Source organism: Sarcophilus harrisii, chromosome 1 (genome assembly GCF_902635505.1).
Source record: "Sarcophilus harrisii chromosome 1, mSarHar1.11, whole genome shotgun sequence".
Lineage (NCBI taxonomy): Eukaryota > Metazoa > Chordata > Mammalia > Dasyuromorphia > Dasyuridae > Sarcophilus > Sarcophilus harrisii.
In genome coordinates this window covers 465,267,954-465,292,008 of record NC_045426.1, presented here as the reverse complement: position 1 = coordinate 465,292,008, position 24,055 = coordinate 465,267,954, and the positions used below count along the sequence as shown (strand labels likewise).

Below are 24,055 nucleotides of genomic sequence, written 5' to 3'. Positions count from 1 at the left end.
AGTTTACAGCCAATTACTAGTAGTCAGTCAAATCATTAGCAAACACCTCTTGCAAACTAAACATCTAATCCTCTATCTTGTTCTATCTTGATGGTAGTTATCTGAGAACTTACCCCCAGCTTCCAATTTCAGACCCTTTGTAACCATTCACATAGAAATTTTTCTGGTCTATTCAAGTTGTTCCATCTTTTATTTAATTTATCTTTTTTCTTTTCAATCCCTCTTTCATCCCTTTTCTTCATTCCAATCTTTATCATTTCTCTCCCTTCACTGCTATTCTTCCATCTTTATTCTCTATATTCTCACTTTCAATTTTACTTTCTTTTCACTTCTGATCTCCTCCCTAAGCATCACTATCATCTCACTCATCATTTTTCCCTTTTACTTTCTTTTTTGGAGGCAATTGTGATTGCCCAGATCACAAAGGTATTAAGTGTCTGAGGCTGGATTTGAACTTAGGTACTCCTAACTCCATGTCCAATGCCTCCTTGCTCCTCCTTTCTCTTTACTAGAATTACTTGCTCTGACTCTTCTCCCCTCATTTCTTTCCTTTTCTTTGTTTCAATAATTTCCTACCATTTATGACCCTCATTATACATTTTCCTTTATAAAACTAATTAAAAAGTCAAGCTTTGTTTCAAATTATATTCAAATTTGTAGGTCAAATTTGACAGGTTGTCCCATCTCATCCTGGCTGGGGATACTCATGCTATCCATTCTACTAGTGATCCACAGAGGGACTTAGCTGTTCTATTTCCAATCTGATCTGGGAACTTCCTTAGGAAACTTAACTCTGTGAAGCTCATGAAAGTATACATGTTTGAGTTTCCCACTTGACTTTTCAATACTGATTCTTTGGGTATCTTGAGTATTGAGTGTTTCCAGGCCCTTCAAGTCTAGGTTCTCTTTCAACCATCTCTTCCAATTATCTTTCACTTACATTTTCTTCCCTTTATTTCCTATCTTTTCCCCTCCCTTTAATCTCTTCCCCTTCATCCTCTGTCAATAATCATTCAGTAAACATTGTATCACCTACAATGTATCAGGCACTGCATTAAACACTAGGGATACAAAAAAAAAAAAAAAAAAAAAAAAAAAAAAAAAAGACAGCCCTTGACGTCAAGGAACTTGACATCTAATGGGAGAAGATAACAAAAAAGAAGCTGAAAGGGGACAGGGGACTCAACAAAGAATACCAAGTTGAAACAAAGCATAACATCTGACAGGAAATTAAATCCCTAATTCTAATTTTTAAATATTTTCATCTAGTAATGAAATGACATTTTCGTTACTTTAAGCTATTTACCACCACCATTTCTCTAATCCACATTTTCTCCATTTCTATACCACTATCACCCCTCCAATCTATCATTCCTTAATTCAAACATCTGACATCTCTTTAAAAATCTTACCCTTTTCCCACCACCCCATTATCCCCAATTTCCTTTCCCAAATCAAATTGTCACACTTCAGTCTTCATACATCGCTGTAGTTTATTTTGAGAATTTAGATTTAGTTTGGCAAAGTATCAGCCAGAGAGACAGGTCACACACAAATTGTTGGGGCCAGACAACAGATTGTTTTAAAATGAGACATTCTCAAATTTACTAGCACTCATTGATTTCTGAGCAGTATTCAGAAGGGGTGGAGTGAAAAAAAAGACAATATCCTTAATTTTTTTTTTAGGGAAAAAAATAATTTAAAATAGAAGACAGTCATCAACTTAGAGAATTTAGAAGAAACTGGAACATAATTTGTATATTTTTAGATGGTCAAATATCTCTCCAAAGAAAGTAAAAGCTAAGAAATGCTAAGGGCTAATCCTATGAACATGATGATGGAGGGAATTGAATGTCCAGAGTATCATGGCCTCTTTTCCACATGCTCTGGCCTTCATTTCTTTTCCACTGGGCAAGATGAATAAATTGGCCTATAAAAGTTAGGAGACCATTTGTAGCCTCTACAACACTGGACTATATAAATACTCTTTCAGAAAGGATTGCAAAATGAACTTCAGAAAACTAGAGAGGAAGGCTGAAAAGATAAAATGCTGATATACAAATGTTTTGTATGGATTGCATCTTCCGAGTCTGTGGCTGGTACCTAAGGAAAGATACCTAGTAGATGAAGGAAATAGCTGTTTTTTTATAATGGTTGACCAGGAGAGACAGGCTTTCATAAGAGCCTTGGGGACTGAAGCCTTCTATTGAGACAAAACATACCACCTGATCCTTTGTGTCTTTCATTCAGGCTGGTTGGAAAGACTAAATGATGCTGGTATAGTAAGGAGTAGTAAACTCTTCTTGAATATTTAACTGATCCTCCTAATGACTGATGGAGTTATAGCCAGAGTGGACTTCATCTCTACTCTCCCTGCCAACTCCCATAATATCAAGACATATGCTGAGCATTTCTCTTCTGATGGAAAATGTACCATGTGTGCAATGCATACAAACCACACACACAGAACTTTAATGGAAAACACAGCTAAATGAACACTCATTTTTGCTTTGCCAAGCTATATAGATGACGTTTATGGTACAAATACTTTGGGGAACCCTTCTAAGTATACGATATAGAATGAGTTGTTTTAATGTAATTCATCACCTTTTTCTTTTAACAAGACATGAAGCCAACTTGGCTTGCATTTCTGATTTTCATCCCAAATGGAAAACTACTTATAAATCTCATTTTCCCACACATGATTAATTCACCACCCAACTTCTAAAAAGCTTTCCTGTCAACTGTTTTAATATTTATAAACCTTCACTAGTGGCAAATTAGAAATGCATATACCTGCCAGGTTTGACCAGAATTTTTTTTCTCATTTCTGAAAGAAAAACCTTTATACACCATTACCCCATAACCAAAAGACTTTTTTTTGAAAGTACAAAATTCAAATCATCCCCTTTGTGAATTATTTACAAATAATCAAAACTATCTATAAACCCATGGACACAAGCAATTTTTAACATTATCATCATTTGATATGATACATACATAGCTAATTTATAACAGAATTGAAAAGGAATAGCTAATTTATAGCAATTGATTCTATGGGAACTACAACAGTTTTAACTCCATGCTAAAGTAATTCATTTAAAACAGGGTTGTCTAAAACATCATTTTAAAATGTATCCTACTTTCCACAGGTTTACAATGTTAACAATAAAGCTAAATTAAAAATCAAAAGATGAAGTAACATTTCAGACTTATAAACATTGAGATAACCAGTTTCATATAAAAGTGTACTATACTTGTAGAGTATGCAAAAATATTTTGTCATTCACTTTAATGAATTATCTCCAAAAATTAACATTAAAAACAGTGAAATAATTTATTTTCCCATTAAGTAACTATTTTCCCCATTCCACTAGAAAGCCTTCCCCCTCTATGAACATACAATGCCCTAGTAGCAGTAAGGCACAGATTTGCTAAGCTAAATAATTAAATAAGAAGACTCAAAATTTGTTACTAGGTATACACTAAAAGAAATTTTCAGATTGCACGTCTCAAAACTCAAAATAAATGGGCCTACCCTGTAATTGAATACCATACACCCAAAAGGTGTTTGCTTCCCTAATAATCTACTGATTTTTCATTACATCCTCTTCACTTCAATTGGGCTTGAAAATCCCTAAATTAATTACTTTTAAGCAAAACAAGAATAGTGGGCCCCACAGCTAAGGAAGGAAGAAGGAAGCTGATAGTATTCACCTCTAGTTTTCTCCAATTAGCATTTATTTACCTATGGTGTAGTTACTAGCTTCAAAGAAAACAGGAAGGCTCTAAGAGAAACTGAACTCTAATGGGAGATCATATGTGCCTTCAACTGTTCTTGCTACCCACTGTAAGGAAAGGTTTTTTTTTTTTCTTTTCATATTTTCTCCCATATCCCCACTATCACACAAAATTCTACTCTTTAAGATGGATCTCATTTTTTTTAAGGCTTCCTTTCCTTTGCTACTATTCCCCTTATTCTTCCCTATCCCTCATTTTTTTCAAATACAGAAGGGAATATTTAGACATTCTGAAACAGTGTGAATTAAAGGGTATGTGTGTGTGTCCTTGTTCACATCATTTTGTTGCCACAGTTTTAAGTCACTTTTGTGAGTGTCTTTGAGAAGTGCATAATTTTTAAAATAAAATTGTACACATACAAAGACCACAGAAATGATGAAGATCCATTATATTCTAAAACTGGGCACAGATTTGAAAATGATTAATACCAATTTCCCTGAAGGCTTTACCTCTGTAGTTCTATGTTCTCCTATATTTATACCTGACTTGTGTGTGAAAGAGCAACAAATATTTTGAAGAAATAAAAGCATTAGATTAAATTTGACAACTATGAAGTTTAGGGAGTTAAAAGTCTTTTCTCTTTAATTTCTAAAGGAAATCTGGTGAAAACACATTTAATTTGGAAATTTTCAGGACAGACAATTTGTTTTTCCCTGCGGTTTCTTTAACAAAGTGCCACCCATCACTTTTAAGAGATTTGATTTGGAGTTAGAAAGACCAGAAATATCTGGTAGTCCAATAGAAATGCTCCAAGTTCAGAAGCAATAAATGGATTAAGGAGAAAACAATATTTAAAAAAAAAAGATAATACATATAAGAGCATCAAGAGAAAGAGGGGGGAGAAAATGATAGAGATGGAAAGGTAGCATTGAGAAAGTGAAATTACGGCAGAAGATATGTAAGGGGGAAAGGGACTCATGTCAGTGGTACTGAAATGGCTTGTTAGGTTGAGATTCATGAAACTTGGCAGAGTGTCCAACAATGACTGTTTGGAATAAAGAAACAGACCAGTTGTCACTAATTCGGGGGAGAGGGGGTAGGGAGGAGGGAAACCAAATATTTTGTAATACTTTCTCTGAAAATAGAAGAATGAAAGGATAACAGCAGGATGTGCCAAAATGTGACTTTGCCAAATTCCTCCTTTAGTCCCAAATCAGGCATGAATTTTTTATTTCATCACTTCAGTAATCTAGGGAAATTATATTTCGTACTTCCATATATTTAAGTTCTTTTAATATGATACAACTGTTTCTGCTTACTGAAAAGGAAATAAAATGTGTTTTCTTATTAAAAAAAAAACTAAAAATATTGTCTCAAATCAAATAACAAAACAGTCATTTTTCATGCATTGGGAAACAATGCATACTAGCTTTTGAAGATAACTAGAAAACCTTTAAAAATAATTAATATGCTACATAAGCACTTCCAAAAGAAATCAGCCATGCAAGTTAGTCTCAACCAACTATGCCAAACAAATTATAGAAATGTTTAATTGCTAGCCAGTATCTTAATTTTTGTGTACACACAGGTATCTCACAAAGTCCTAACTATTAAAATCAAATGGCAAATTATTCTTTGAAGGCTTTTTCTGCTAATTAGGAAAAAGCTTCTACTTCAGATCAACAAATCTAATTTAGTTTCCTCTCTTCTTTCAAATATCCTACCAATTTCCACAAAATGTGGACATTTACAATTAGGACAAACACTTTTCCCCCTTAAAATATATTTGACAATCTTCTAAAGGAAGAATAAATAAAAAATAACAAAAATTAGCAGCTTTGACCATTTCAAAATAATTTATTTTAAATTATCTTAGAAGATAAGAAAAACATTTAAAGACATAATTAATTATGCAATACTAGGGGTAAAGCACAATGCCAACCTAAAACCCAAAATACCAAATACACAATTCATTATCACATCAATGAAATCATATATGACTATCAACTAATGTCTGTTCATTGCTGAATGGACTCGGTGGTCATGCAGATGTGTGAAAAAGAAAACTTTTCAATAATAAGGTCAAGGGAGGTACCTTGTCCAAGCTGAATTGGAATTTTCAAACCTAAAGTCATATGCCATATGTAATCAAAATAGACGATCAGCTGAATTTCTCCTCCTAAAATATTTAGTCTTAGTATAGAGGCCCAAATTGGCAAATATGTGACTCACCAACTTTGCTGGTACAAATCAATTGTTTGCTGGTATATAGTTATTGGTGAATGCCAGCTAAAAATGTGCTGGTTAAGACATTCCCTCATATCTTTGCATCCCTCTCAACACTCAAAATAGTGGTTTGCACAAAGCAGATTTTTAATAAAAACCAATTTATAGAATTAAAACAAATGCCTTTTCCATATACACTGCTAGAGGATTCAAGTTGAGTTAGCAATGATCTACCTCTCCTGCCATTTTTATAATGACAATAAGAAGTCTTTTTTAATCAAAATGCTAACCAAATGGCTAGGGATTTTTGAACTCTCAACACTGTATAGAGAATTCCTAGCTAACTGCATAAATTTAAAAAAAAAATTAACTATTAGAATAACCAAAAAATATGCATCACTCAACAAAAGAAATATTAAATGGTCATGGGTACAGAAACAACCTATTTCATAGAGATAAGCCAAGGGGAATCTTTGTTCATAACCACATACCCACTTACCATTTTGTCAGCTATATTATCAGAGTTGAGGACTAGGTAAAAGTGGATGGATGACACAATATGATCTTGCCTATAGGGAGTCTGGATTTTTTCCTGACTATAGAATTCTCATAAATCATCACATTTTATGCATGTCATTTTTAGGCAGACCAGGACATTGATAGTGGCTCTGGTCACTGAGGTAATATCAACAACCTTTAGCTACACTTCAAGTGGTTATGTGGCAATGTTACTCATTGTCCTCAAGAAAGGACCTAGAAATGTCCTCAACATGATCTATATTATATGAGACAAGCTTTCTTCACCAGATTATGAAGTCAAGAGGGCTGTATACTCCACAGTAATACTAAATACCATAATTCATCATTCAGAAACATTAAGTCATGTTACTAGGAAAAAAAAAACATAAAGAATTAAGTTTAAAAGGTTTAAGTCCAACCTTTCTTTCAACAGAATCCCTTCTTTGCCATTGTTCCATAGGACAATGGACTACAAAAGGGATAAAAAAAAGAATGGCGCTGGTTGGTGTCCTTAAAGTGTTCAGGTATGTAATCACCCAGAAAGAAACCAGACTTCTGGATGAAAGTTCAGAGATAGGCCCTGGTTATAGCCAAAACACAACAGGACATGAGGCAAATGTTTCATTCTTCCTATTTGAACTAGAGTCTGAAGTGTATTCAGAAGAAAACTCTCATCAGAATGAATTCTAAGCCTTGGTGTTTTACCCTGCAGTATATTTATTTATGTGATGCCCCCAAACCACTTGTAGCTTAGGGAAAAATACTCAAAGAGACAGTAACAGCAGCAGATGTGAGGCCAGATTTGAACCCTATCTCAGTCTTCCTGATTCCCAGATCAAGCATTCTATCAATGCCACATCTAGGGATTTTAAATAGAGGCTCACTTATGTGCTTTGTAGCTCTCAGTCTGTAATTTATGATGAAGTTCAAATCAATTAAATGCAAACTAGATAAAACAATTTAAATAAAAAAACCTCTAGGTAATTTGATTATTTTTTAGGGCGTGGATGAGAAAGGCTAGTCCAATTCTGATATTACATCAATTTTCAGCTATCAACAATTCATTTAAAATTTTATGATTCCCTTTTCTGAACCTAATTCCCTTAACAATCTTTTCATTAAAAATAGATTGTGGAAAGTTTAGTAAAATCCTTAGGGCCAATTGTGAAACTTGAAAATTAAACTTACAAGTAGAAGAATCAATAATTAGGACTGGGAAACGGGTTGGGGGAGCACCCAATGAGTCATGCATCTTTCACAGAGAAGGTGAAAATCAACGGCAAGACGTTAAAGCTATGTAAAGAAACACAATTTTCTTTTAAAATACACAGAAATAACAATTACCATGATTTACAAATCATCAAAAATTCATTATTTTCTACCAGCTGGATGACCAACTTTTAAAAGTTCTGGAAAAAACAAACTCAAACTGTTATGTTATTTTTAATCAGTCAGAAATGTTCTTCTGTCACAGATGAATAGTTATTTATTTCTTGCATATAGATAGGTGTTTGGCTCCTTGTGCTTTCCATTCAAATGGAACTAGGGAGAAATTCTTGATGGGAATTCATTTTCAATAAGGTATATTATAAAGTAATGTCAAATGAGCTTTCAAAATTAATCCTTGGTTCTGCCTGAAAAGTACTGTAAGTTTAATGATGCTGTTGTGACAAATCACTCAAATATGGTCTGTTCAAATCTAGATTTCAACCCACAATCTATCTACATATATGCACCTTGAGTATGGCAGCTGTATGAAAACAGTCTCCAAATTAAATATGGTGAATGATATTAAAAAAAACTACACATTCTCCTCAATCTTGCATCTTAAAGGGAAGGGAGTAGGAGGTGGGGAGAGTCCCTGTTGCTTTCCATCATTTCAAGAAGACTGGATGGCCTTGATCATGCATAGTCTTCCACAGATAGACCAGGGTCCTTCAGGTGGACTCTTCGCAGCTCTGGGAAGCAGAGGTGTATCCTTGCAGACCTTATGCTCATTTGTGGGATGTCTTCTCAAGTTCTGGGAGTTTTTTGACTAGTGCCTGATGGTTCATGTTGATGCTGGCTAGGAGTCCTCCTTCATTGCCATCAGAGCCAGTGTAACTTATCTCTTCACCATTCAAGGTGGTCATATGGCCCCCAAGAGCTTTGAGGAGGGCATTGCCAGCACAAATATCCCATTTTTTAATATATGTCACGTGGATATAGATATCAGCTTTTTCTTGGTTCTCATCAGGCACATCCAAAAGGGATAAAACTTTGTAACCTAAAGAATAAAGCATAGAATTTAGGTTAGTGCTTATTTTAAGTAGCTTGGATTTTGAAAGTGTGACCTCAATTACTAAATAATAGGACAAATTATTATACTATTAATATCAGTTATTAAAATCACTTTAAATATTAATAATTATACTTGGTGATGTTTAGAGTCTATATTGTGACCAGATCCCTGTATTCTGGTTTAGATTTTTTTTCCTTGCAGTTTTTTTTCCAATGGAATATTTTTTATGAACTATATGGAATGGTATTTCATATGGACATAAGAGGTAAGTAAATTACTAACCATGTTTTTCATTTAAAAACTTTGGAAATTTTTACTTGAAAGTTAAAGTTGAAAAAATGTGTTTTGGCTTTTTTTTTTTTAATCCACATCTTGACTTCCTGATTCTCCTAGTCTGTAATCCCTGAAAGTCTTGAAAGCCTCTCAACTGCATTCTCTCAATTATAGAAGTATCCTTTGTAATCAGTCTCAGCTGATGAGCATGCTGATGAGCAAATTTTTTATTTATCACTGATTCACATTTCTGAACTCCACAGTCTCCTTTCCCAATCCTTTTCTCCCCTTAGGCTTTGTCAACCACATGATATATACGTAACTTTAGTGAGTATTATTTCTGTGCCTCAGTTTCCCTACACTCAAAAAAGAGGTTAATCTTACAAGATTGACGTGACAATCAAAAGAGATTATGTAAAGTGCTATGTAACTGTAAATTACAGACTGAGAGCTACAAAGCACATAAGTGAGCCTCTATTTAAAATCCCTAGATGTGGCATTGATAGAATGCTTGATCTGGGAATCAGGAAGACTGAGATAGGGTTCAAATCTGGCCTCACATCTTTAATTAGCTGTGTAACCATGGTCAAGTCACTTAACCCTTTTTGCTTTAGTTTCATCTGAAAAATGAACTGGAGAAGGAAGTAGCAAACGACTCTAATATCTTTACCAAGAAAACTCTAATTGGGTTGGACTATAAATGGGTCTAACTCTAAAGTTGAACACAAATGAAAAATAACTGAACTGAGAATTTAAAACCCATTTCTCATTTTTTATTTTATTTTTTTAATAGCTTTTTATTTACAAGCGATATGTATGGGTAATTTTACAGCACTGACAATTGACAAACCTTTTGTTCCAATTTTTCCCCTCCTTCCCCTCACTCACTCCCCTAGATGGCAGGATGACCAGTAGATGTTAAATATATTAAAGTATAAATTAAATACAGAATAAGTATACATGACCAAACCATTATTTTGCTGTACAAAAAGAATCAGACTATGAGATATTGTACAATTAGCCTGTGAAGGAAATCCAAAATGCAGACAGGCGAAAATATAGGGATCGGGAATTCAATGTAATGGTTCTTAGTCATCTCCAAGAATTCTTTCACTGGGTGTAGCTGGTTCAGTTCATTACTGCTCCACTGGAACTGATTTGGTTCATCTCATTACTGAGAATGGCCAGGTCCATCAGAATTGATCATCATATAGTATTATTGTTGAAGTATATAATGATCTCCTGGCCCTGCTTGTTTCACTCAGCATCAGTTCATGTAAGTCTCTCCAGGCCTTTCTGAAATCTTCCTGGTCATTTCTTACTGAACAATAATATTCCATAATATTCATATACCACAATTTATTCAACCATTCTCCAATTGATGGGCATCCACTCAGTTTCCAGGTTCTGGCTGCCACAAACATTCGTGCACATACAGGTCCCTTTCCCTTCTTTAAGATTTCTTTGGGACATAAGCCCAGTAGTAACATTGCTGGATCAAAGAGTATACACAGTTTGAAATCTTTTTGAGCATAGTTCTGAATTGTTCTCCAAAATGGCTGGATGTATTCACAATTCCACCAACAATGTATTAGTGTCCCTGTTTTCCCACATCCCCTCCAACATTCTGCATTATCTTTCCCTGTCATTTTAGCCAGTCTGACAGGTGTATAGTGGTATCTCAGAGTTGTCTTAATTTGCATTTCTCTAATTAATAATGATTTGGAGCATCTTTTCATATGGCTAGAAATAGTTTCAATTTCTTTGTCTGAGAATTGTCTGTTCATATCCTTTGACCATTTATCAATTGGAGAATGGCTTGATTTCTTATAAATTAGAGTCAATTCTCTATATATTTTGGAAATGAGTCCTTTAAAAGAACCTTTGACTGTAAAAATATTTTTCCAATTCATTGCTTCCCTTCTAATCTTGTCTGAATTAGTTTTGTTTGTACAAAAACTTTTCAGTTTGATATAATCAAAATTTTCTATTTTGTCATCAGCAATGATCTCTAATTGTTCTTTGCTTATAAATTCCTTCTTCTTCCACAGGTCTGAGAGGTAAATTATCCTGTGTTCCTCTAATTTATCTATAATCTCAGTCTTTATATTTAGGTCATGAACCTATTTTGAGCTTATTTTGGTGTATGGTGTTAAGTGTGGGTCAACGCCTAGTTTCTGCCATACTAGTTTCCAATTTTCCCAGCAATTTTTGTCAAACAGTAAGTTCTTATCCCAAAAGCCAGGGTCTTTGGATTTGTCAAACAGTAGGTTGCTATAGTTATTGACTGTTTTGTCCTTTGAACCTAATCTATTCCACTGATCAACTAATCTATTCCACTGATCAACTAATCTACTCCTTAGCTAATACCAAATGGTTTTGGTAACTGCTGCTCTATAATATAATTTTAGATGTGGTACAGCTAAGCCACCTTCATTTGATTTTTTTTTCCATTAATTCTCTTAAAATTCTTGACATTTTGTTTTTCCACATGAGCTTTGTTGTTATTTTTTCTAGGTCATTAAAATAGTTTTTTGGGAGTCTGATTGGTATAGTGCTAAACAAATAGATTAGTTTAGGTAGTACTGTCATCTTTATTATATTTGCTCACCCTATCCAAGAGCATATAATATTTTTCCAATTGGTTAGATCAGACTTAATTTGTGTGAAAAGTATTTTGTAGTTTTGCTCATAAAGTTTCTGATTTTCCCTTGGCAGATAGATTCCCAAGTATTTTATACTATCAGTAGTTACTTTAAATGGAATTTCTCTTTGTAACTCTGACTGTTGGATTTTGTTAGTGATATATAAGAATACTGATGATTTATGTGGGTTTATTTTGTATCCTGCAACTTTGCTAAAGTTGTGGATTATTTCTAATAACTTTTTAGTAGAATCTCTGGGGTTCTCTAAGTATACCATCATGTCATCTGCAAAGAGTGATAGTTTGGCTTCCTCATTGCCTACTCTAATTCCTATAATCTCTTTCTCAACTCTTACTGCCAAAACTAGCATTTCTAATACAATATTGAATAGTAACGATGATAGTGGGCAACCTTGTTTCACTCCTGATCTTATTGGGAATGGTTGCAGTTTTTCCCCATTACATATGATGCTTATTGATGGTTTTAAATAGATGCTGCTTATTATTTTAAGGAAAAGTTCATTTATTCCTATACTCTCAAGTATTTTTAATAGGAATGGATGTTGGATTTTATCAAATGCTTTTTCTGCATCTATTGAGATGATCATATGGTTTTTGTTAATTTGGTTATTAATATGGCCAAATATGCTGATAGTTTTCCTTATATTGAATCAGCCCTGCATTCCTGGCATAAATCCTACTTGATCATAGTGTAGTATCCTGGGGATGATTTTTTGTAGCCTTTTTGCTAATATCTTATTTAAGATTTTACCATCAATATTCATTAGGGAGATTGGTCTATAATTTTCTTTCTGTTTTCAACCTACCTGGTTTAGGTATCAGTACCATGTCTGTGTCATAAAAGGAATTTGGTAGGACTCCTTCATTCCCTATTTTAACAAATAATTTATATAGCACTGGGGCTAATTGTTCTTTAAATGTTTGGTAGAATTCACATGTAAATCCATCTGGTCTTGGGGATTTTTTCTTAGGGAGTTGATTAATAGCTTGTTCTATTTCTTTTTCTGAAATGAGACTATTCAAGCAATTTACTTCCTCTTCTGTTAATCTGGGAAGCCTAAATTTTTGGAGGTAGTCATCCATTTCACTTAGGTTATCAAATTTATTGGCATAAAATTGGGCAAAGTAATTCCTTATTATTTCTCTAATTTCCTCTTCATTGGTGTAAAGTTCTCCCTTTTCATTTTTAAGACTACTAATTTGATATTCCTCCCTCCTTTTTCTAATCAGATTTACCAAAGGCTTATCTATTTTACTGTTTTTTTCATAGAACCAACTCTTAATTTTATTTATTAGTACAATAGTTTTTTTTTTACTTTCAATATTATTAATTTTTCCTTTTAATTTTAAAATTTCAAATTTAGTATTTGCATTTCTCATTTTTTATATGAAGACACTGACTGGACAGGAGAAGTTCTAATGTTCTAAGAGGTCATATCAAAGGCAATCAAAATTCAGGTCCCATGACTCCAAATGTCTTTGTCATTCCAATAAACCTAGTTAACCCATCTATTTAGCCACTGCAAAAAAAGACTGTGAATTTTAGATTGTTAGCAATACATCAATATAATCAGAAGTTAAATCTCCAAACAAACATTGTGGTATACATTTAAAAAAATCAAGTTTAAAGAAGAAAATCACATATACCCATTATTCAAGAAGTAAATCACACTTCTTTTTTTTTCTATATCCTCTTCTCTATTCTCCTATCCTCACTTAAGGATATAGGAAAATTTTTAGAAGCATAGCTAAGTCCCTATTAATGTGAATATAAAATCCCAAAAGTGGTCACATGCATTCACATTCACATTATTCAAAGTCATAATTATTTACTAAATGGTAACTGGCTGAAATCCAAAAGAAGTGTTAAGTATAAATCTGAGTAAATTTCAGTCACTTCAAGGGTTTCATAATTTGTACCAATTGGGATCTTGTTGCACTGATCAACTTAAAAAGAAGAGAAGAATATTCATTTTTAATAATCTTTCTAGATACAAGAAAAAGACTAGGTTGCTCTCCTAATATAAGTCTGACTACAACTGCAATGATTTGCTTCATGAACACCACTGTATATCAATATGTTAAAAAGTAACTTTATTTAATGGATTCAAGTTATAATCATAAAACATTTAATCCAACTTTTTTATTTATTTTCTAGACAAAAGTCACTGTTCCTTGGATGCAGTGAATTTCCCTTAAGGATATAGGCAAACTTTAAAAAGCAGATATTCTTGAACCATCTACTATATATTCTATATATAATTTATATATAGAATATATCTACTCTACTATTCTATATATATATATATAGTAGAATATATATATTCACAATATATATAGAGTATATATATATGTATATTCCATATTCTATATATAGTAGAACCATCTACTATATATTCTTGAACCATCTACTATATGCAAGATGGTATGAGGAGATAGGAAAAATCTAAGATGAACTTTTTGGCCTCGAGGAACTCCAATCTAATTGAGAAAACAAGATTCACACATAAACTTACTTCCATATTTCAAAGTGACAGACTTTAAGATTTTGGCTCAGTGAAAAGAAAATAATTAAAAATACTCTCAATAATTAAAAATACTTCACAGTGATACAAGGTAGCTTACTTCCTCACAATAAGTCTTCAAGCCAAGGCTGGATGGCCATTTCCAAGCTACCGGAGAGGAGATTCCTGTTCAGATGTAGATTGGACTAAATATGCTATGAAAATCCTTCTGACTGCAATAAATCTCTATTTGTAATTGAGTCAGGTTACAGTTAAAGCAGACAATAGTAACATACCTGCACCACCTGCAGGTATAATTGTGGTCTGGTTTCCAAATGTCTGAAGCGCTACTTGTTTAACTGTTCCTGAATGGGAGCGAGACACGATGATCCTTGGGGTTTTCTCATTGTAGGAAGTACGAGCTTTCACATTGGAACCACCATCCACCATGGCCCAAGCTATAAAGGAAATTTATCCTCCATTAATAAATGGGAAGATGACCTGATCATAGACACTAGGAGTTATTCTTTAGTTTCACAGATATTTTTAAAAATGAAAAAAAAAATAAATCAAACTTCCCAAAGAAGAATTCTCTGCAATAACATTTAATTAAACTAAGCAAAATTAATTGTAGATGATAAATTTACAAAATTGCTATTTCTCTTTATTCCTGATTTATATTTTGCCATTGTAGCTAAATTTTGCCATAATTTCAGAATTTGTTGTTTGAATTTCTCTTAATTTCAGAAAATATTCTCCCCCATTCCCAAGAACTGTCAAAAGGCAACTTTTAAAATGTACATGTGAAATTATTTCCACCCAAAAGATAATTCAAATAATGTGTATACATATATAATATTTGGAGGTTACATGCATATACATGCATGTGTTTATGGGTGCTATATGTTTCTTTCCCTCTGAAATATATCTAATTAGGCAAAATGGCAATCCTAAAGCACAATCTGTGGCAAAGCAGCATAATTCTCAACTTGATTTTAATTATATCAACATAATCAAAGAGTAATAACCTGGATAGGATTTTGTTTTTGTTTTCCATTTTTGGAAATAAATATTTAAAAAAATTTAAACAGGGATCTCTAGAAGTCTTTTTCTGTAGGCTATGATATAACCAATGTCTATCATGGCCCCACCTCCTCTGACTACCCCTAATTCTATTATTATCTGAAACATGGTTAAGTTATGCTAGTTTTCCCTAAAATGCAACACAGCCACATCACAGGACCCCATTTGTTCCCTGGAGTATCAATGGTCACACTGACATGGCTTCCTGGTCATGTAAAGGGAAAAAAAAAGTCCACTTACCTTCATATTGGGTTTGACCCAATGTCCTAATATATAACTAGCAATTATACTATGTGCTGCTAAGTAGATACATTTCCATATAGAAGTAAGTGTGTGCATGTGGGAACTAGTCCAATGAAAGCCTAATGTGTCTTTTTTGAATATCTTTTCAACACTACAGTTAAGTAAAACTCCTTTTTTACTCAGTAATCTGAATGACTCAATTTGTTCCAAGCTTGCTTTTTTTTTTAATAACAGTATTTCCAAAATAATTAAATTGCAACTGAGTATATTAATTTGAACTGTTCTCCAGGAGCCTAATCAAGTAACAATTATAATTATGGAAAGAAGAAATCCATTTCCTATGTTATTCCTGGATAAAAAGCTGGAGACTGCCACAATTCCCTAACTGAAGAGAATTAAAAGAATTACGTAGGAACATTCCAAACATGAAGAAATTTAAAACAAAAACTTATCAGTAAACATTTGCACATACAGTAATTATATCTTGAGGAAGAAAAAAAAAACTAACAACACTCAAAACAAATAAAAAACCTTAAGGTTTTTAAAAAATATCCTTCATTTAGGGCATTTTTTATTTACTAAGAAAAGAATTTGCAAACTAGTCTCTCTAGAGGTCAGTGTTGTGTAAGGTAAAGGAAGTGTTTATCTATTTTGCTACTAAATATTCTACACAAGAATAGTAATATTTCAAATCATAAATCTGTTACCTTCATTTATGAAAATTGCATGTTTAAATAAATATATGTGTACTTGTGTTGTTGGATTTTTTAAATTGGTTATGTTATATAAGCAGAATTGTTCAAAATCATAAAAAGTACAGTATGACCACCACCCAGTGGCCACTTAAAAAAATAATTATGGTATAATGGTGATGATGATGAAAACAGGAGGTTTAAAACAAATTTTTAGCTTTATAGGTCCAGAAAAGAGCCTTGCAGGAGGAAAAAAAGCCATTTTGTTATGTAAATTGGAACCTCAACACACCTCAAGCATTGATTTTGGTGTTATATGGAACTGCATTGAATTTATATATCTTTTTAAGTATCTATAATAGTACATCAAAGAAAAGTTTATATATTCTTTTGCTAAATACTGTATTTTCTAACTCTTATTATAGTACTGTGATCTGTTTTGGTCCCCAAGTTTTAACAAAGTTCCAGAGACAAAATTCAGAAGGTGGTAAAAATAACTAAAGAGTAAGAAAACAGAACTTGGAAACAAAAGTTAAGAGTATCTAGCACTGATGGGGAGAGAATTCTACAAGGAGCTTTCTTTATTTTTTTTATTTTTATTTTTTATTTAATAGCCTTTTATTTACAGGTTATATGTATGGGTAACTTTACAGCATTAACAATTGCCAAATCTCTTGTTTAAATTTTTCACCTCTTACCCCCCACCCCCCTCCCCCAGATGGCAGAATGACCAGTAGATGTTAAATATATTAAAATATAAATTAGATACACAATAAAAGTATACGTGACCAAACTGTTATTTTGCTGTACAAAAAGAATCAGACTCTGAAATATTGTATAATTAGCTTGTGAAGGAAATCAAAAATGCAGGTGGGCAAAAAATATAGGGATTGGGAATTCAATGTAATGGTATTTAGTCATCTCCCAGAGTTCTTTCTCTGGGCATAGCTGGTTCAGTTCATTACTGCTCCACTGGAAATGATTTGGTTGATCTCGTTGCTGAGGATGGCCAAGGCCATCAGAGCTGGTCATCATATAGTATTGTTGTTGAAGTATATAATGATCTCCTGGTCCTGCTCATTTCACTGAGCATCAGTTCATGTAAGTCTCTCCAGGCCTTTCTGAAATCATCCTGTTGGTCATTTCTTACAGAACAATAATATTCCATAATATTCATATACCACAATTTATTCAGCCATTCTCCAACTGATGGACATCCATTCAGTTTCCAGTTTCTAGCCACTACAAAGAGGGCTGCCATAAACATTCGTGCACATACAGGTCCCTTTCCCTTCTTTATGATCTCTTTGGGATATAAGCCCAGTAGTAACACTGCTGGATCAAAGGGTATGCACAATTTGATAACTTTTTGAGCATAGTTCCAAACTGCTCTCAAGGAGCTTTCTTTAAATACACTGCTAAGCTTTTGTGACAGAAATGCTAAGCAGTTCAAACTTAGGACCTAACACATAGTACCCAATAATAATGACATCAGTAATAACAATTACAATTTATACAATTTAAGATTATCAAAGTTCTCTAAAATTAACTTATGGGCCATTCCATATATATCCTACATTCCCTTTGCATCCTATTTACAGTCTATCTCCAGCTAATCCTTTTTTTAGAGGTTATAAAAGTACAACGGATCCAAATAACCTCAAATCCTTGGTAGAATCTTAATTCACTAAAGTTTTACTACAATATAGTATTATCTAAAAAAGGAAAAACAGCTACAAATGCTTCATGAATAAATGATTTAATGGATATGGAGGGGTCCTGAACCAGAAGTTAAGGACTTCAGTTAAAGCAGGATATAGTTCTTTTACCTTCTTAGTTTGGTTTAAGAACATTACTTCTCAAAAGCCAGTTAAATGCTGAAATGGGAATATTTTGTAGTTTATGCCCTTGGAGATACTTAAGAAAAGACAGTTTCTTGATGAAAAGAGTATAGATATTCAGTTGTTCAATAAGGCTTACAATTCGAAAAGATTCAATCAGGGTCTCATGGGGGGTGGGAGGGTATAAGTAATTATGACTTCATTCTGGTTTGAAAAAAATCTTCTCCCCTCCCCATCCAAACAACCCTCATGAGAGCAGCCAAGTCTATTAACTTAGTGTCTGGGAGAGATCTCTAGAGCACTAACAGAGCACATAACTTGCCCATAGCTACAAGGCTGGCATATATAAGGACACAATCACATTGTAGAAATAAACAAGAATGAAATAAACAAAAAGAAATAAACAAATTATACAATCCAAGTTAACTGATTTTATGTGTCAGGAAAAGGACTAGTTTAATCTTTATGTATCAATGAAATCTTTGTGATATTTAGCTTGTGATCATCTGGGACCTTACAAGGCCTCATCTTCTCAATATTTATTTAAAGTACTGCTGCTTATTCATGTATGATGGAAATGTATTCAATGTGTACTCAATATACACTTTTTCTGATATTTAAATATATTACCACTTGTGTGTCTTGCATTTGATTTTGTAATATTATTTTTAAAAATAATTTTCTGGGTCATTTTGAATTTTTATTATTCCTGTTTTCCATAGTCTTAAAAACCCCACTAAATTCAGAGTTTGAACTTAAAGAACTCAAAAATTATCTTCCAACTTTAAATCTATATTTTTATAATCAAGAATGTCACTTATGGGACTTCCAGAAAACTGGATTCAATTTTGAAATCAAGATATAGTACATCCATTGTCTCTTGGACTCTAGGGAGGGGGAGGCTGTTCACAACTAGTCCAATGTGGCCTATGGAACATATTTCCATCATTCTCCCAATTGTCTTGCATTTGTGAACATCTACCATTGATAAAGCCTTCCTTCACTGTCTTACTGTGACCTACATGTTTCCTTTCACTAGGATTTGGCAGACCCTGACCTAAGGTTATATTAAAATGCTTATGCTACTGCCAGTCACGTCTTGCTAAACCCTGAGTTATTCCTGCAATCTACCTTCTCTGCTCCTATCCGTGGGCTGATGAACAGTTTCTTCAGGAAGTTGGTATCTTATCAGCTGCCCTCCCTTCCTCTTCAAAGCATGCCTATCTAATTCCTCTACTGCATACAAACTTATCTAGATCTCTTCTCATCCTAAAGGAGAAAAAAAAAGGCACAACAAAAACTTCACCTGAATATGTCATCATCATCTCAAAACATTATCCTTTCTAAAGCCAAATGACTGGAAAGGGGAAAAGGGTACCATTTCCTTTTCTCCCTTTTAATCCATTAATTCCTCATTTTGTTGCAATCTGATTTCCAACTCTGCCCCCTGATTTCGGCAGTTCTCTTCCTTCCTTCCTTCCAGCATCTCCAACTAGATGTCATTTTGTCTGAAATAGAACTCATTAGATTTCCTTTAAAAAACATACCTCTTAAACCATATGATCATCTCAATAGATGCAGAAAAAGCATTTGATAAAATCCAACATGCATTCCTATTAAAAACACTTGAGAGTATAGGAATAAATAGACTTTTCCTTAAAATAATCAGCAGCATCTATTTAAAACCATCAGTAAGCATCATATGTAATGGAGACAAACTGCAACTATTCCCAATAAGATCTGGAGTGAAACAAGGTTGCCCGGTTGCCCACTATCATCGTTACTATTTAATATTGTATTAGAAACGCTAGCTTTGGCAATAAGAGCTGAGAAAGAGATTAAAGGAATAAGAATAGGCAATGAGGAAACCAAATTATCACTCTTTGCCGATGACATGATGGTATACTTAGAGAACCCAGAGATTCTACTAAAAGTTATTAGAAATAATCCACAACTTTAGCAAAGTTGCTGGTTATAAAATAAACCCACATAAGTCATCAGCATTCTTATATATCACTAACAAAATCCAACAGTCAGAGTTACAAAGAGAAATTCCATTTAAAGTAACTACTGATAATATAAAATATTTAGGAATCTATCTGCCAAGGGAAAATCAGAAACTTTATGAGCAAAATTACAGACCACTTTTCACACAAATTTATTCTGATCTAACCAATTGGAAAAATATTAAATGCTCTTGGATAGGGCGAGCAAATATAATAAAGATGACAATATTACCTAAACTAATCTATTTATTTAGTGCTATACCAATCAGACTCCCAAAAAACTATTTTAATGACCTAGATAAAATAACAACAAAATTCATATGGAAAAACAAACGGTCAAGAATTTCAAGGGAATTAATGAAAAAAAAAAAAAATCAAATGAAGGTGGCTTAGCTGTACCACATCTAAAATTATATTATTGAGCAGCAGTTACCAAAACTATTTGGTATTGGCTAAGGAACAGATTAGTTGATCAGTGGAATAGGTTAGGTTCAAGGGATAAAACAGTCAACAAATATAGCAACCTAGTCTTTGACAAACCCAAAGACCCCAGCTTTTGGGATAAGAACTTACTGTTTGATAAAAATTGCTGGGAAAATTGGAAACTAATATGGCAGAAACTAGGTATTGATCCACACTTAACACCATACACCAAGATAAGGTCAAAATGGGTTCATGACCTAGGCATAAAGAATGAAATTATTAATAAATTAGAGGAATACAGGATAGTTTACCTCTCAGACCTGTGGAAGGGGAAGGTCTTTATGACCAAAGAAGAACTAGAGATCATTACTGATCACAAAATAGAAAATTTCAATTATACCAAACTGAAAAGTTTTGTACAAACAAAACTAATGCAGACAAGATTAGAAGGGAAGCAATAAACTGGGAAAATATTTTTACAGTCAAAGGTTCTGATAAAGGCCTCATTTCCAAAATATATAGAGAATTAACTCTAATTTATAAAAAATCAAGCCATTCTCCAATTGAAAAATGGTCAAAGGATATGAACAGACAATTCTCAGATGAAGAAATTGAAACTATTTCTAGTCATATGAAAAGATGCTCCAAGTCATTATTAATCAAAGAAATGCAAATTAAGACAACTCTAAGATACCACTACACACCTGTCAGATTGGCTAAGATGACAGGAAAAAATAATGATGATTGTTGGAGGGATGCGGAAAACTGGGACATTGATGCATTGTTGGTGGAGTTGTGAACGAATCCAACCATTCTGGAGAGTAGTTTGGAACTATGCTCAAAAAGTTATCACACTGTGCATACCCTTTGATCCAGCAGTGTTACTACTGGGATTATATCCCAAAGAGATTATAAAGAAGGGAAAGGGACCTGTATGTGCACGAATGTTTGTGGCAGCCCTTTTGTAGTGGCTAGAAACTGGAAACTGAATGGATGTCCATCAGTTGGAGAATGGCTGAATAAATTGTGGTATATGAATATTATGGGATATTACTGTTCTGTAAGAAATGACCAACAGGATGATTTCAGAAAGGCCTGGAGAGACTTACACGAACTGATGCTGAGTGAAATGAGCAGGACCAGATCATTATATACTTCAATAACAATACTATATGATGACCAGTTCTGATGGACCTGGCCATCCTCAGCAACGAGATCAACCAAATCATTTCCAATGGAGCAGGAATGAACTGAACCAGCTATGCCCAGAGAAAGAACTCTGGGAGATGACTAAAAACCATTATATATTGAATTTCCAATCCCTTATTTATGCCCACATGCATTTTTTATTTCCTTCACAAGCTAATTGTACAATATTTCAGAGTCTGATTCTTTTTGTACAGCAAAATAACAGTTTGGTCATGTATACTTATTGTGTATCTAATTTATATTTTAATGTACTTAACATCTACTGGTCATCCTGCCATGTGGGGGAGGGGGGGGGGTAAGAGGTGAAAAATTGGAACAAGAGGTTTGGCAATTGTTAATGCTATAAAGTTACCCATGCATATATCCTGTAAATAAAAGGCTATTAAATAAAAAAAAATTAAAAAAAAAAAAAAAAAAACATACCTCTTCCCAACATCCCTATTTCTGTGGAAAGATTAAAATTCTTATAGGCATCCATGTACGCACCCCTGGAAGCATCCTTGGTTCTTAATTTTCTCTAATACTTCTTATGCCACCTTTTCCATAAAACCTTTCAGTATTCTCCCATTCCAATATTTAGTGCAAAGACAGTCAAGTCTCCCTCCTCAAATTAAGATGTTACTTATATTTGCACATGGTATATCTACCTTATAAAATGTAATCTTATTAAGAGTAGGGTTCCTTTTTTGTTTCTGTAATCATACTTGGAACTAATATATTGCTTTGCATTTATTAAGAACTAAGTATCTGTTGAGTCAGAATGAAAGGTAGATTATATTTTAAACTACATTATTAAATCCAGAAGACATTTTATAAGAAGTCAATAAAAAATGTGATTAATGACATTTGTTTTATTCAAAATTTACTTAGAAATATCTCATTAAGGGAAGGATAACTATTTGAAAGTATAGAAATTGTTTTTTGAAAGCAGTAAGACAAATGAGTTTTGTCCTCCACTAGTGCAAGTTATTTCAGTTTTATTTTATCTGTGAGACCTTGTGTAGAACACATAACTTACAATAGCATGGACTAAATCAATCATGATTCCTGAATTTCAAACAATTTTCAGTAATGATGCCTGTAATCATATTGTAATTTGTCTCCTATGGATCCATTATTCAATCATTTTGAAGAAAATATTATATATAGGGAAGTTCTAAACATACTCTCATTCTCATTATGTCTTATAGCTTATACAAAACCTAGAATAATGAAACCTTTCAGAGATCTGATAAATCATATTAATAATATAAAGAAAAAGATAGTATAGTGTGTTGAAATACACAGGAGCTGTTGGAATACATGGGAGCCACCTAACAGTGGCTGCTGGAGATCCAACCCAGAATGGATCTCCTCATGTGAGAGGATAATACAAGGAGACTGAGAGGCAGTTGCATTGTCTGACCTCTCTCCTCTGCCTCCAAGTTATCTCATTCCCAATCTGCAACACCTGTGTCAGCAAAGGCTGCTCTGCAACTCCTTCAGATGTTATGATCCAAAGCTGTGGAGGCTCTCAGAGAACTGATCTGTCCCTTAACAATAGTGAATTGAGAGTACCCTATATTTGAAATCTAAATATTAATATTTAATAAGCATCTATTTATATCCCAAGGTACCAGTGCTAGGCATTGATATATAAACATACAGAATGGAAAATATGTTTATCCCTAAAGAGCTATATTTTTAACAGGGGAGACCAAAAGTATAATAGAAGAATTTGCTAGTCATACTAGAATACATCACGTCTTTGGATAAAGTATTTAATCTATCTATGCTCAACCTTCTACTCTCACAGGGTTCTTAAAAGAAATATTTAATGTGTAAATGTGCCTTGCAAACTGTAAGTATTATTTTAAAAACATTATTATTAGTAGGAGATAGAATGAAATATATACACTACAACCTAAATGGAAGGTTGACATTCTGAAGGAAGAATAAAAGCTAGGTACCCTCAAAGGTAGCTGGATTATCTGAAATATACAGAAATATATTTATTCATCTATTTTATCATGTCAATTTTGCACAGCAGATACAGCACTTGGGCTTGGAATCAGAAAGACTCCTCTTCCTGAGTTTAAATCCAGTCTCAGATATTATTACAACCATATGGCCAAGTTACTTAACTCTGTTTGCTCATCTACAGTTCCTGATCTATAAAATGAAGAAATGTCAAATCACTCCAATATCTTTGCCAAGAAAATTCCAAATGGGATCAAAGAGTCAGACATGACTGAAATGAGTGAACAACAACAAAATCTATCTCTTTATCTCTATCTAGGAAGATAGAGATAAATATCTTCTTTTATATTGCATGATTGATAGCATGGTACAGTAGTCTCCTAGTCAGGA

General features: G+C 33.4%; 1 protein-coding gene across 1 annotated transcript in view; it reads right to left on the bottom strand.

Moving 5' to 3' along the window:
- Positions 1–2,051: 2,051 nt before the first annotated feature.
- Positions 2,052–24,055, bottom strand: part of IMPAD1 (inositol monophosphatase domain containing 1) — a 62,183-nt gene continuing 40,179 nt past the window's right edge. Inside the window, exons 4-5 of the mRNA XM_031946381.1 lie at positions 14,506–14,667; positions 2,052–8,752 (exon numbers count right to left, since the gene is read on the bottom strand). Of these exons, the coding sequence (XP_031802241.1) occupies positions 8,481–8,752; positions 14,506–14,667 (434 nt within the window). The 3' untranslated portion in view covers positions 2,052–8,480. The remainder of the gene's footprint in view (positions 8,753–14,505; positions 14,668–24,055) is intronic.